We start from the raw sequence: 13,545 nt of genomic DNA, 5'->3' as shown, positions 1-13,545 counted from the left end.
TTCACACAGTCTCACAGAATGATAGAAGAAAATTTACACATACTATCTAGGGTATTAAATCCCTAAGACTACATTCTCCTCTTAATAAAATTGACCTTTGCTAATGTTAAAATTTTTTTATTTAATACTTTAGGAAATAACTGTGCAATGTTTTAAATGAATGAAAGATTGTGGGAACTTGGAAAGAAATGTTAAGCATTCCCACGTTTTTATTCATGTGAACATTGCCTCATAAATCATTTTATGCTATCGTGTTTACTAATTGTGTGGATTTATTCGAGTTCTTTTTGGCCAGAATAATAGTGAGCTACCCATGTTTATAATAACTACTTTCGTGTCAGCCTGTAGTAGTTTGCTATTATGTTACTGTGGTTATTATTCTTTCTCTAATTCTCATCTTCTTTACTACTAGTTCTAGTCTGCTTGTATTTTCTCCTCCTTTATTTGTCTAAAAAGATAAACAAGCTTTAATTTGCAAAGCGCGTGGGGAGTTATGAATACACGAAGACCTCTTAAGAACTTGTCCAATGCCAACATTCCTGCAACAAATCTTAAAATCTTGTTATTTTCATATTATTACCATTTATTCTAATATGCGTCCTTAACAGTTAAAATGATAGAACTAGTTGAAATAGCAAGTAACATTTGAAATATTTTTCTGAGATATAATGCAAGGGATAATAAGTATAAAGATAACAACACCCCCTGAGTTAGTTGTTTACAACCCTGACTGAACATTGAAATTGCCTGGGGAAGATTTTGAAATTACTGATGCCTAGATCTATTGCCTTGAAATTCTGATATAATTGGTCTGGAGTGCAGCATGGATGTGAGATGTTTTTAAAACTCCCCAGATAATCTAAACTACAACTAATGTTGAGAACCACTGGTCTCAGACTATATCCAGATTATGTTATTAACTTTGACTACACATTAGAATCAATGGGTGTATTTTAGAAACATAGCTTCCCAGACTCCAGGTCCAGAAATTCAAATTCTTTTTTTCTGGGATGGAACCAGGCATTGTTTTTCTTGTGTGCCCTGATTTTAATGTGAAGTTAAGGTAAGAATTATTGCTCAAGAAACCAAGAGGTTTAACATCACAATATGGGAAGGTATGATATATTATCATTGTGGTTTTTTTTTTTAATTGTTGTTTTTTTGATGACAAACCATAACCTTGGCCTGCTAGAAGAGTTCAATGGCACAAATTCAGTTTTTTACTCTTTTTTTTTTTTTTTAGACGGAGTCTTGCTATGTCGCCCAGCCTGGAGTGCAGTGGCACAATCTGAGCTCACTGCAAGCTCCAACTCCCAGGTTCACGCCATTCTCCTGCCTCAGCCTCCCGAGTAGCTGGGACTACAGGCACCCATCACCACGTCCAGCTAATTTTTTTGTGTTTTTAGTAGACACGGAGTTTCACTAAACCCCATCCTCTATGATTTGTTACTACATGATTTGTTACTACTCCCATCCTCTATGCTGTTTGGGTGCAGGTGGGTGACATCAGTGAATCTGACTTGCTGAACCTGAGGAAACTTCACAGCAACTTGGAGGGACACCCTACCCCCCGACTGCCATTTGTTGACATGGCAACAGGGTCCCTAGGGGTGCTGCATGTGGAATGGCTTGTACCGGCAAGGACTTTGACAAGGCCAGCTACTGGCCTTGTCTGTGCCAGGATGGTCTCAATTTCCTGACCTTGTGATCCACCCGCCTTGGCCTCCGAAAGTGCTGGGATTACAGGCGTAAGCCACAGTGCCTGGCCCACAAATTTAGTTTTTTAAAGCAACTTTGTTTTAAAAATGATTTGTAGTAACAGTCGTTAAAAGATAAACTGAGGCACATTAAAATTTTAAAGCATTTATTTAACCATTCAGTGATTCACGAATCTGGTAGCTCCTGATGAAGAAGCCAAGGAGAAGGCTTTTATAGGGTGAATTTGGAAACAAGGGAAAGATATTTAATTGGTTAAAGCGGAGTTACTAGCCTTATTTGGGTCATCCCAGTGGAAAGTCCCTGGTTAGAAGTTAGCTGGCAGTTTCTGATTGATTAAGCTTAAATTCCTTTTTATCATTTACACTGATTTGGGTTTCCTTTTCTTAGGTAAGAACTCAGTGAGTTGAAGCTACCTCAGCCTACTGGCCTTCTAATTATTTCAACACAGAAATAGTACTTTAGGGCACACTGGAGTTGCAATTCTATTCTGCCATTGGGTGGTTTCAGATTTGTTCTTCCTGTACATTTTGGTCAAATTAGTCATTGTATTTCTTTCCATAAGTCTGATATTCAGATACTTAGTTTCTCTGAGAAAGTCTCTGTTGAGACAGCATTGCCATGCTGGTCAGACTGAAAGTGACTTTGGATTCTTTCTGTTAATGTTCTGATGTAAAAGAGTGATGTCTCAGATATAGTGTTAATGCATTAAAAAAGTACAGCCTCACAAATAGCTTCCTATAATACACAGAAAAATGTCCAGTTTTGAATTTATAACACAGGGAAAGGTAAAAAGAAATTTAATTATGCTTACTAATGTTGAACATGCAAGTGACAAAGTAAATACTAAAAATCCATTCAGCTGGGCTTGCACAGAGAGGGGGAACGGTGCACATCAGGGGGGCAGACGACCGCGACGTTTCCGCTTCCTGGGTCTCGCGGGAAGCTGCGTCGCGGGCGCCCCCGCTGGTGACTGAGCTCAGGCCTCCAGGCAGAGGCAGAGGCGAGGCGAGGGTGGGGTGGTCACGTGACAGCACTGCTCCGGTGGGTTGTGGGGGTGCTGCGGCGCCATTTGCTTTGCCAAACCGACAACAGAGAGATCATGGCCAACGACGCCAAGCCCGACGTGAAGACTGTGCAGGTGCTGCGGGACGCCGCCAACCGCCTGCGGATCCATTCCATCAGGGCCACGTGTGCCTCTGGTTCTGGCCACCTCACGTCGTGCTGCAGTGCAGCGGAGGTCGTGTCTGTCCTCTTCTTCCACACGATGAAGTATAAACAGACAGACCCAGAACATCCGGACAATGACCGGTTCATCCTCTCCAAGGGACATGCTACTCCCATCCTCTATGCTGCTTGGGTGGAGGTGGGTGACATCGGTGAATCTGACTTGCTGAACCTGAGGAAACTTCACAGTGACTTGGAGGGACACCCTACTCCCCGACTGCCGTTTGTTGACATGGCAACAGGGTCCCTAGGGCAGGGATTAGGTGCTGCATGTGGAATGGCTTATACTGGCAAGTACGTTGACAAGGCCAGTTACCGGGTGTTCTGCCTTATGGGAGGTGGCGAATCCTCAGAAGGCTCTGTGTGGGAGGCTTTCGCTTTTGCCTCCCACTACAACTTGGACAATCTCGTGGCGGTCTTCGACGTGAACCGCTTGGGACAAAGTGGCCCTGCACCCGTTGAACATGGCGCAGACATCTACCAGAATTGCTGTGAGGCCTTTGGATGGAATACTTACTTAGTGGATGGCCATGATGTGGAAGCCTTGTGCCAAGTATTTTGGCAAGCAAGTCAAGTGAAGAACAAACCTACTGCTATAGTTGCCAAGACCTTCAAAGGTCGGGGTATTCCAAATATTGAGGATGCAGAAAATTGGCATGGAAAGCCAGTGCCAAAAGAAAGAGCAGATGCAATTGTCAAATTAATTGAGAGTCAGATACAGACCAATGAGAATCCCAGACCAAAACCGCCTGTGGAAGACTCACCTCAAATCATCATCACAGATATAAAAATGACCTCCCCACCTGCTTACAAAGTTGGTGACAAGATAGCTACTCAGAAAACATATGGTTTGGCTCTGGCTAAACTGGGCCGTGCAAATGAAAGAGTTATTGTTCTGAGTGGTGACACAATGAACTCCACCTTTTCTGAGATATTCAGGAAGGAACACCCTGAGCGTTTCATAGAGTGTGTTATTGCTGAGCAAAACATGGTAAGTGTGGCACTAGGCTGTGCCACACGTGGTCGAACCATTGCTTTTGCTAGTGCTTTTGCTGCCTTTTTTACTAGAGCATTTGATCAGCTTCGAATGGGAGCCATTTCTCAAGCCAATATCAACCTTATTGGTTCCCACTGTGGGGTATCCTCTGGAGAAGATGGACCCTCCCAAATGGCCCTGGAGGATCTAGCCATGTTCCGAAGCATTCCTAATTGCACTGTTTTCTATCCAAGTGATGCCATCTCAACAGAGCATGCTGTTTATCTAGCCGCCAATACCAAAGGAATGTGCTTCATTCGAACCAGCCAACCAGAAACTGCAGTTATTTATACCCCACAAGAAAATTTTGAGATTGGCCAGGCCAAGGTGGTCCGCCACAGTGTCAATGATAAAGTCACAGTAATTGGAGCTGGAGTTACTCTCCATGAAGCCTTAGCAGCTGCTGACCATCTTTCTCAACAAGGTATTTCTGTCCGTGTCATCGACCCATTTACCATTAAGCCCCTGGATGCCGCCACCATCATCTCCAGTGCAAAAGCCACAGGCGGCCGAGTTATCACAGTGGAGGATCACTACAGGGAAGGTGGCATTGGAGAAGCTGTTTGTGCAGCTGTCTCCAGGGAGCCTGATGTCCTTGTTCATCAGCTGGCAGTGTCAGAAGTGCCTCAACATGGGAAAACTAGTGAATTGCTGGATATGTTTGGAATCAGTACCAGACACATTATAGCAGCCGTAACACTTATTTTAATGAAGTAAACTAAGCTTATTTCTAAAAAGTCAAGTCTATTGGCTTTGGTCCAAAAGCACTGGTATCTTTGTATTAAATTCATGCTTATTGTTACAAAACCATTATTTATACCTATACAGTTGTACTGTTTCTTTTAAAGCAAAGCCATTTAATATCTTTCTTCATTCCTAATTTGGAAATTAAAGTTTACCTTTCTGTTAATCTATGTATAAATGTTACTCTGAGTTATTAATGTGGATTTTAAAATTGTAAGCAATAGAATAGGAAATAAAACAACTATCTAATACAAATATTTCTGATAAGACTACAAATATCTGATTGAGTTGAGGATTAAGGTAGAGGTAACTATATCTTAAATGAGTATGATTTCCTTGTAAGTTAAAAAAATTGAAATTTAATTTTAGACTTCAATAGTCAAAAGTTTTGAAGGCTGTTTGAGCTTTTGTATAATGCCATCCTATACCTGCAGTTTTACAAATAATATTTGACTGCAGTTGCCTTGGAAATTCCTCCAAAGTTTGCCTTCATCTCCCCTCTACAGTTTGGAGGTGATGGTGCAGCAGTGAAAGCTCTTATGATGCACCACACTGCTTGTGGTGTTCTGTGAAGAGATGAAAGTATAACTGGTTCTAGTTTGCACACTACACACATAGTTTTGTGAAGCTTCAGAAATGTTTTGTTTTTTCCTTCTGGCCAAACCAGATTATTAATCTGATTATATTCATCTACTAATAATACTAAAGTCAATGTAATAAAGCATTTAAAAATCAGATACTTTAGTCTGTGCTGTGTATGTGAGATTTGATTTCTTCCTGATGAAATCCTAAATAAGGGAGAACTTGTGTCTAAATGAGAAGCAGAGAGAGTCATGTCCCCCAGAAGCAAACCTGGAAAAAGGTTGAAGCTGGAGATAAGTCACTAGAGAAGATTGTATGGACTAAAAAGCCATCCCTTAAGCAGACTCCTGACTGTTGGCTGTGAGTGTGTAAATATATGCTTGGAGTACAAGAAAAGTATCAGTCCAGGCAAATCACAGATGGACCCAAGGTTCCTCACTAAATTAAAATTACTCTGTGTCTATTGCAAGTAATTATTTCCTTATTTTTATTACCCTCATTAAGTTCTTTGGGGGCATAACAAATTTGTCTCAGCAATCATTCTCTTAGGAGGAATAATAGAGTCAAAAAATATTAATACTAACCTGGGAATTAGAGAAACCAGGCTCTTCTCATCTACTACTACTTGTTTTCTCTAAGCTGATTTCCTCTTTTGTAAAATGATTGTGAAAATTGCTGTTTTTCATAAGATTTAAAAATTACTTTGTAGAAATAAAAAGTTGATATAAAATCATTATAGAAATTTAGAAAATGCAAATAAGTAAAATATGTTTACCCCACATTTCACACACAAAAAAATCCATTTAATTGTATTTACTGGCATGTGTTCTGTACATGCTATGAAAGTGGGCATGTAAAATGATCTGTTTCCAACCAAACATGCATAAGCACACCTTTAATAATGACAGTGTATCAGGTTCTTTATGTCTAATGGAATCTCAGACACCACCAGAAATTATATATACTTTTTGTAGCAGGGTGGGGAAGCCCTTAGCAATCTCTCCTGAAAAGACTCTGTTTCACAGGTTATCAACCATAGGCTATGAGCTCCAGAGAGAAGAAATAGCAGGTGAGTCTTATGTCCACAATTCTTCAAGTAAGAATCATATCCGGTTTTGTTATATTGAATGTTCTCTAGCTTTGAATCTGTCCTGAAATCTTTTAAGTGTCCATGGGAATCTTAGGAGAGAATCATCCTGACAGATGCTAACCCTTGACTGCTAAAGTTTATGAAGATGTAGTTTTGATAAACAACATGATCACTGGTTTAACTCTGGCCTTCTATTCATTGTTTTTGCTGTGAAGGTCTATTAAATTATCAATAACCTGGTGATATTCCAGGGACAGCTGTTGACACCGGCAGCTGTCTTGCTTGTGTTTACAGTTCTAAAGGCTGCAGTTATCTGAGAGTGACACTGATCATTTACATGGTGAATGGCTCCCTGGTCATTTCCTGATATCTATGACCCTCAGAGATAGCAAAAGAAGGAATCAGTACACTGAACTTTCATTTTATGTTACCTTATTTAAATATATCAATGGCTCTTAAGCTACATGGAAATTCAATGGAGAGCCCTATTTGGGAAAAAGTATAATTTTTTAAAAAGTGAGACACAATATTTCTGATTTTAAAATTATGTAAGAGTAATGTGAAATACTCACTGAGTCTTAGTTATCTCAGTTTGTTGGACTTTACAGGAATCACCAAATTCTCCAAAGTCCAATCAGAAAGGGGTTGATTTGAGAAGTTGAGAAGTATTGAACTGTTTTGGTGGCCTTTACTATCATGATGTGGAAGAAAGGTCCTGCCACATTTTTGTGGTAGAATGGAAGAGTGTACTGTTCTTAGAGGAAAACTATCTTCTCCATCCTCCCATAAGAGAAGGGAGGAGGCACTGAACCAATTCCCTTTACTGACATTGGTAGGGGAGAGTTTCTATAAAAGAATTGCTCACGAGGTTTGGCATTAACACCAAAAAGGGGAGATAGGTATTTCGTTACAAGGTTGGATGTTGATTTAGACATGGGTTTGGTTTCCTGACAATAGATAGAACTACTGGGTTAGAGCAGAACAGGCTGGCAAACACTGACCGTAGGAAAAATCTGTCACCACCTGTTTTTATATAACTGTAAGGTAAGAATGGTTTTTACATTTGAAATGGTAGAAACAATTAGAAGAGAAGTACTATTTCATGACATATGAAATTCAGATTTCAGTGTCCATGAATAAAGTTTTATTGGAACATAGTCATGCTCATCCAATTGAGTATTGTCTGTGGCTGCTTTGGAGCTACAGTGACAGAGTTGAGTAGTAATAATAGTCACCATATAGTCTGCATAGCCTAAAATATTTACAACCTGACTTTTTAGAGTAAAGGTTTGCAAACCCTGGGGGAGAGCACTGGGGAGAGATGAGGTTGACAGTATAGACATGTGGAGGGGATAAGGGCTCACCCCTTGAGGCCCAGGCCTCAAGGCCACCTCTATATTTGACTAGAGAGTGTTAATAAGATTGGAGGTTGCAGGCTTGTCAGAGATCACCACACTAAGAGTAGAGAGGTACATGCCTCAGAAATTCTGTGTGATGCCTGCAATTTGGGAACAATAGAAAAGGGTTCCCCAGAAAAGGACCACCAACTGTTAAAGAGTATCTACTTACTCTTAAACCCTTCAGTTGGGATCAGTTGGCTCTAAACCTTCCTGAGTTTTTACATAGATTCACAGGGTTGTTTAACAGAGAGTGGGCAGTAATCTATTTGGAGAAACTATAGAAACTATTGGAAAGAAAGATGGAGAAAAGTTGTGAGAAAGCTCTCTTCAACTCTCACTGTCATAACAACGGGGGAGAGAGGGAAAACTGAGATTGTAGCTTTAAAAGGTGTATAGTTAAATTTTAATACAATAAAGCTGTTTTAATTACTGAAAATGACTGAAACTGTTATGAAATTATAGACAACATGAAAGGTAATTTATATATAATGGGTGGGATATGGGAAGTTTCAACAGAATACAGATGATAGAGGTTAATGTAAAAATAAAACTATTTTGTGATTGTGTATACCAGAGTTGAGTAACTGCAATCAAACTGGTTATCCTAAGAAGAAACATAATTCTTTGCACAATATATTTACCTATCATAAATTTAATATTTGTAATATTGAAATATTTTTGTAATAAGTTCATAAAAATGATTTATGATAAGATTAAAACAAAACTTTATTTTTGTTTCCCTCTATCCCTTTAAAGGGAATTTAACGTGGGTAAACTTACTGTGGTTCTGAATGGAAAGTTGGAGAGATCCTGTGACTTTCCCATTTGCTCTTAGGTAGTAGAAAGTGCTATAGCTACTTTACGTCACAAAAATCCAATCTGGATTCAGTGATTACAATGTGTCCAGCTTAACATATTAAGCAATGCTTGTCCTGACTAATATTAAGACTTTTGCTTTACTTCACCTGAGTAAAGAGCTATGGTTAGCAGCTGCTGAACCTTAGGAAAGGATGTGTTGTTGCCTTCAGTTTCCTATTCCCTTCCTTTCTCCAAACCGCTACAACTTGCTAGCTGTAGTTGTAGACCAGAAAAGGGTTAGTAGGGGCAGAGGAGAGAGGAGAAATCACTCTCATTTGGCTGGAAGACTATATGTTCCTTGAGTTTTGAACATGGTTAAAGCTGGTGCATCATTGTACTTATATCTGTATTTTGCATATGCAAGTATTTCTGAAATTTAGAGAACCTCATCACTATGTCATACATTAGAATGAATGCAAATGGTTAGAAGCAAATCTGACAGATATACAAATATTTATTTGCAAGAAGACAGAAAAGCAGCCATGCAATGCATTGTAAGCTCAGGTAAGTTGCCACTCTCTATGGTGAGGCACTTTGACCAACACCCTGGATAAATGTTTGCTCCAAGAGGGGCACAACACCCTGGATAAATCTTTGCTCTAAGAGGGGCATGAGTCAATTTTGTAAAATTCGAAATTATGCAGCAGCCACTATGGCATGGGCACCTACCATTAGAATGGGTGCGGACCTAATGGGAAATCTCCCGGCCTGAAAGGATGTTTTCCTTCCCTGAAGACGCATGACCACACAGAGCTCTAGACTTGGAGTATGGATTCTCTAAAATAAGACTGCTTTATTTTAGATGTCTAGATTCTTATATCTCATGGCTTCAAATGGCGAGTGATATGCATACAATTTCAGGTCAAACCAATATCATGGACACAATGTATTTTCCCAATTAAAAATTATTTTAATATGCTGATTAATAAAAATCTATATTATGAATTACAGATTAGTAATTTCAAAAGTAAACTAAGTATCCTAAGCATGTGTATGAAAACTAGCATACACACAGACATTCATTCACATATGTGTTAATCCTGTTAATTTTTATAATTTTAGTAGAGATGGGGTTTTGCCACGTTGGCCTGGCTGGTCTCGAACTCCTGACCTCAAGTGATCTGCTCGCCTTGGCCTCCCAAAGTGCTGGGATTACAGGCGTGAGCCACTGCGCCTGGCCTATCACACTTCTTATACTTAAGTGTTTCAAAGAAAATAACTAAATGAATAGTAAATGGTACTGTATTGTCATTTTAGAGATGAGGAAGCCAAAGTGCAGATAAATTATGTATTCAAAACTTCCCCAAGGTCACATAGCTGGCAAGTTGTAGAGCCTGAATTTAAAGTTATGTATCTCATATAGTTGTAACGATAATTTTGAAATATGTATTTCATTATCATCCCCATCATCACATATGAGAAAACTTACTCTCAGAAAGAAAATGTTACTTGTCTATTTGTTCCTAAAATTTATTTTTCAATTCCACTATACCTCTTTACCTCCACATATTTGATTTTCCCCCTGAATTGTGTTTTCTATTTAAGTAGATTTTTTATGCAGTATAAATACTAATTTTATAAAGACAAACTGTTACAAAATAGCAACAGTGTGGCTCCAGCTTTACCAGTGCGACCAGTTTCTGGAAGAACAGGAAAAGGAAGGGAACAAATGCAAATTTATTCTAGTGCCTTGGCATGGGTCAAGTCTATGCACACATACCCAACCTCTGCAACTACTCTCTAGGTAAGGAATTAATGCCAAATATGTGTTAGGTGTTCATTATATTACAAATCTAATTCAACCAGCTACAAGTGAATTTTATTTATTAGAACTAAAATGTATTTATTAGAAGTTTGCTGATTTGGTTAATTGGTACTTTTACCTTCTTTCTGGACAAATGCAAAGATGTTGGAATCCTTTAACTTTGACCGAACCGCCCTCACAGAAATGGTGTTGTTTTCATGTACATTAAATCTTTTCATGTATTTTTGAATTTAAAAAACTAATAAACTGTTTTGATGTCTAGCATTCAAACAATAAAATACACAAATCATTTGTGCACAGCTCAGTGAATTTTCAACAAGTGAATACATTTATTTAGCTCATACCTGCCTGAAGAATTATGAAATTACAGCACTCTGGAAGTCACTTTCTTGCCCCCTTCCGTGGATTACCTCCTCCTTCCTCCTCAAAGATAACCATTATTTAAACTTCTAACTCTATAGACTATCTTTGCCTGGCTTTGAACTTTATGTAAGTGGAATAATGCAGTGTATGCTATTTTATGTCTGGCTTCATTTGCTCAATATAGTGTTTATGGAATTTTCCATATTGTAACCTATATTTGATGTTCATTACATTCTCTTCTGTATAGTATTTCAGATGATGAATATGCCACGGTGTATTTATTTAAATTGTTGATGAACATGTGGGTATATTTATTTGGGGGCTATTACAGGTAGTGCTACTATGAACATTATTGTACCAGTATTTTGGGGAACACATTAACTTATTTTTATTGGTTATATAAATCAAGGAGAATTACTTTCATTGGCTATACATATATTCATCTTTAGGATATACTGCCAAATGTTTTTACATAAATGGGTACTCTATTTTTATTTGCTACTCTTGCAAACTTCTCCATAGTCATTATGCTAATTTATGCTCTCATGTCAGAAAATAGGCTGGGTGCAGTGGCTCACATCTGTAATCTCAGCACTTTGGGATGCCCAGGCGGGTGGATCAACTGAGGTCAGGGGTTCGAGACCAGCCTGACCAACATGGTGCAACCCTGTCTCTACTAAAAATACAAAAATTAGCTCGGTGTGGTGGCACGTTCCTGTAATCTCAGCTACTCAGGAGTCTGAGACAGGAGAATCTCTTGAACCTGGGAGGCGGAGGTTGCAGTGAGCCGAGATCTTGCCACTACACTCCAGCCTGGATGACAGGTGGAGACTCCATTTCAAAAAAAAAAAAAAAAAAAAAAAAAAAAAAAAAAAAACAAAGAAAGAAAAGCGGTGGCTTACGCCTGTAATCCCAGCACTTTGGGAGGCCAAGGTGGGCGGATCATGAGGTCAGATAGAGACCATCCTGGCTCATACGGTGAAACCCTGTCTCTACCAAAAATACAAAAAAATTAGCTGGGCATGGTGGTGGGCGCCTGTAGTTCCAGCTACTCAGGAGGCTGAGGCAGGAGAATGGCGTGAACCTGGGAGGCGGAGCTTGCAGTGAGCCGAGATTGCACCACCACACTCTAGCCTGGGTGACAGAGCAAGGCTCTGTCTCAAAAATAAATAAATAAATAAATAAATAAATAAATAAATAAATAAATAAATAACAAAAAATAAGAAAAGAAAAGCTCAGGTGACAACTCAGTCTCCACAACATTTGGTTTTTGTCTTTTCCCTGTAGGTTGTTTGTATATTGTTAATTTTTATGAATATATATGTTGGATATACACCCTTTATTGGAATATAGGTATTTCAAATATCTTCTCTCACTATGCGTATTTCCATTTTACTCTGTTAAGAGCTTCTTCTGATGAACAGAAGAGTTAATTTTGATGTCCTATTTATCATTTTTCTCTCTTTGGTTTGCACTGTTTGTATTCTGTTTAAAACATCTTTGCCTTCTCCAAGGTTATTGAATATATTTTCTTACGTTTTCCTCTGCAAATGTTATATTTTTATCTTTTACATACAAATCTACAATTCATCTGGAATTGATCATTGTGTGGGGTGTGAAGTTGGGGTCAAGACGCAATTTTTTTTTTCATATTGACACAACTGCATAGCACTATTTAAAGAAAATACCATCCCTTCACTCAGTGCACCACAGTGTTATTTTTCTCACAAATCAAGGACTGTGCATGTGTAGATCTCTTTCCGTCCTATTGGTCTATTTGCCTATTCTGATGCCCATATTATACTGTTTTAGTTATCATTGCTTTATAATAAGTTTTAATACTCAGCAGTTAAGCTCTCCATTTCCTCTACTTTTTGTTCTTCTTTTTCAAGATTGCCTTGGCTATTGCTGGTCTTTTAATTTTCATATAAATGTTAAAACCAGACTGACAATTTCCACAAAAATTCAGTTGCATCTTGATGCTGTTACATCTGGATTATAGTTCTTTTTAATCTTCCATTTAAAGAGATTATATTATTAAAAGTCCTATAGGAAGTTAAACTAAAGAGATCTCATTAAAGGGCTTCTAGTAAGTGAAGTTCACTGTCTTCAAACTGAGGTAGGTCTACTTTGGAAGAATCTTGGTGTGTTGGCATGGAAGATTTTAAGTGCATCTCTTTCCAGGTCCTGAAGTCTATGTTTTCGTTTCTAAAATTGATCTGTTTGCGAATACCCCTGTCATCATTCCCAATATTGTCTTTCATAATTACCCCCTTTCTACTTTTCAAAATAAAGGCATACTTCTTACCATTCTTAATGTTATCATTCACTGCCAGTTGTGAAATTGTCACAGTGCCAACCAGTACTTCAAAATATTGGTTCTGGCAAAATCTCCTTAAATGAAGTCGCTATGAACCAGCAGTAAATCATAGTGTTTTTCCTTGTTTTACTCCTAATATTGGTTAAAAATGAATCCTGTAATTATTAAGTTACTTTAACCCATAAAAACATATTATGAATTCTACATACAGATTGGAATGGTGGCAATGATCACAATTTTTGTTTAGTAAAGTCTGTTCTCCCGTCACTCAACTATTGTCAAACCATTGTTGCTGAGTATCTCAGGGGAGCAAAGCCAGGAACAACAGCAAGGAATACTGAAGATGGTAGCACCTGATTCATGCAGTCTACAAGTTCTGACAAGTCTCTATGCTTTATCTGTCTATGAATTGTAGAAACGGAATATTCAAGACTTAGGAAAGGC

At 38.5% G+C, this 13,545-nt stretch overlaps 1 protein-coding gene across 1 annotated transcript; it reads left to right on the top strand.

The window, feature by feature from the left end:
• Nucleotides 1-2,655: 2,655 nt before the first annotated feature.
• On the top strand, nucleotides 2,656-5,460 carry TKTL2 (transketolase-like 2). Its single transcript, XM_011983985.1, has one exon. The coding sequence runs from the start codon at nucleotides 2,819-2,821 to the stop codon at nucleotides 4,694-4,696; it is 1,878 nt and encodes a 625-aa protein (XP_011839375.1). The 5' UTR covers nucleotides 2,656-2,818; the 3' UTR covers nucleotides 4,697-5,460.
• Nucleotides 5,461-13,545: the final 8,085 nt, after the last annotated feature.

This window comes from Mandrillus leucophaeus, unplaced genomic scaffold (assembly GCF_000951045.1).
Source record: "Mandrillus leucophaeus isolate KB7577 unplaced genomic scaffold, Mleu.le_1.0 Scaffold259, whole genome shotgun sequence".
Classification (NCBI taxonomy): Eukaryota; Metazoa; Chordata; class Mammalia; order Primates; family Cercopithecidae; genus Mandrillus; species Mandrillus leucophaeus.
This window is presented reverse-complemented; position numbering and strand designations above follow the sequence as displayed.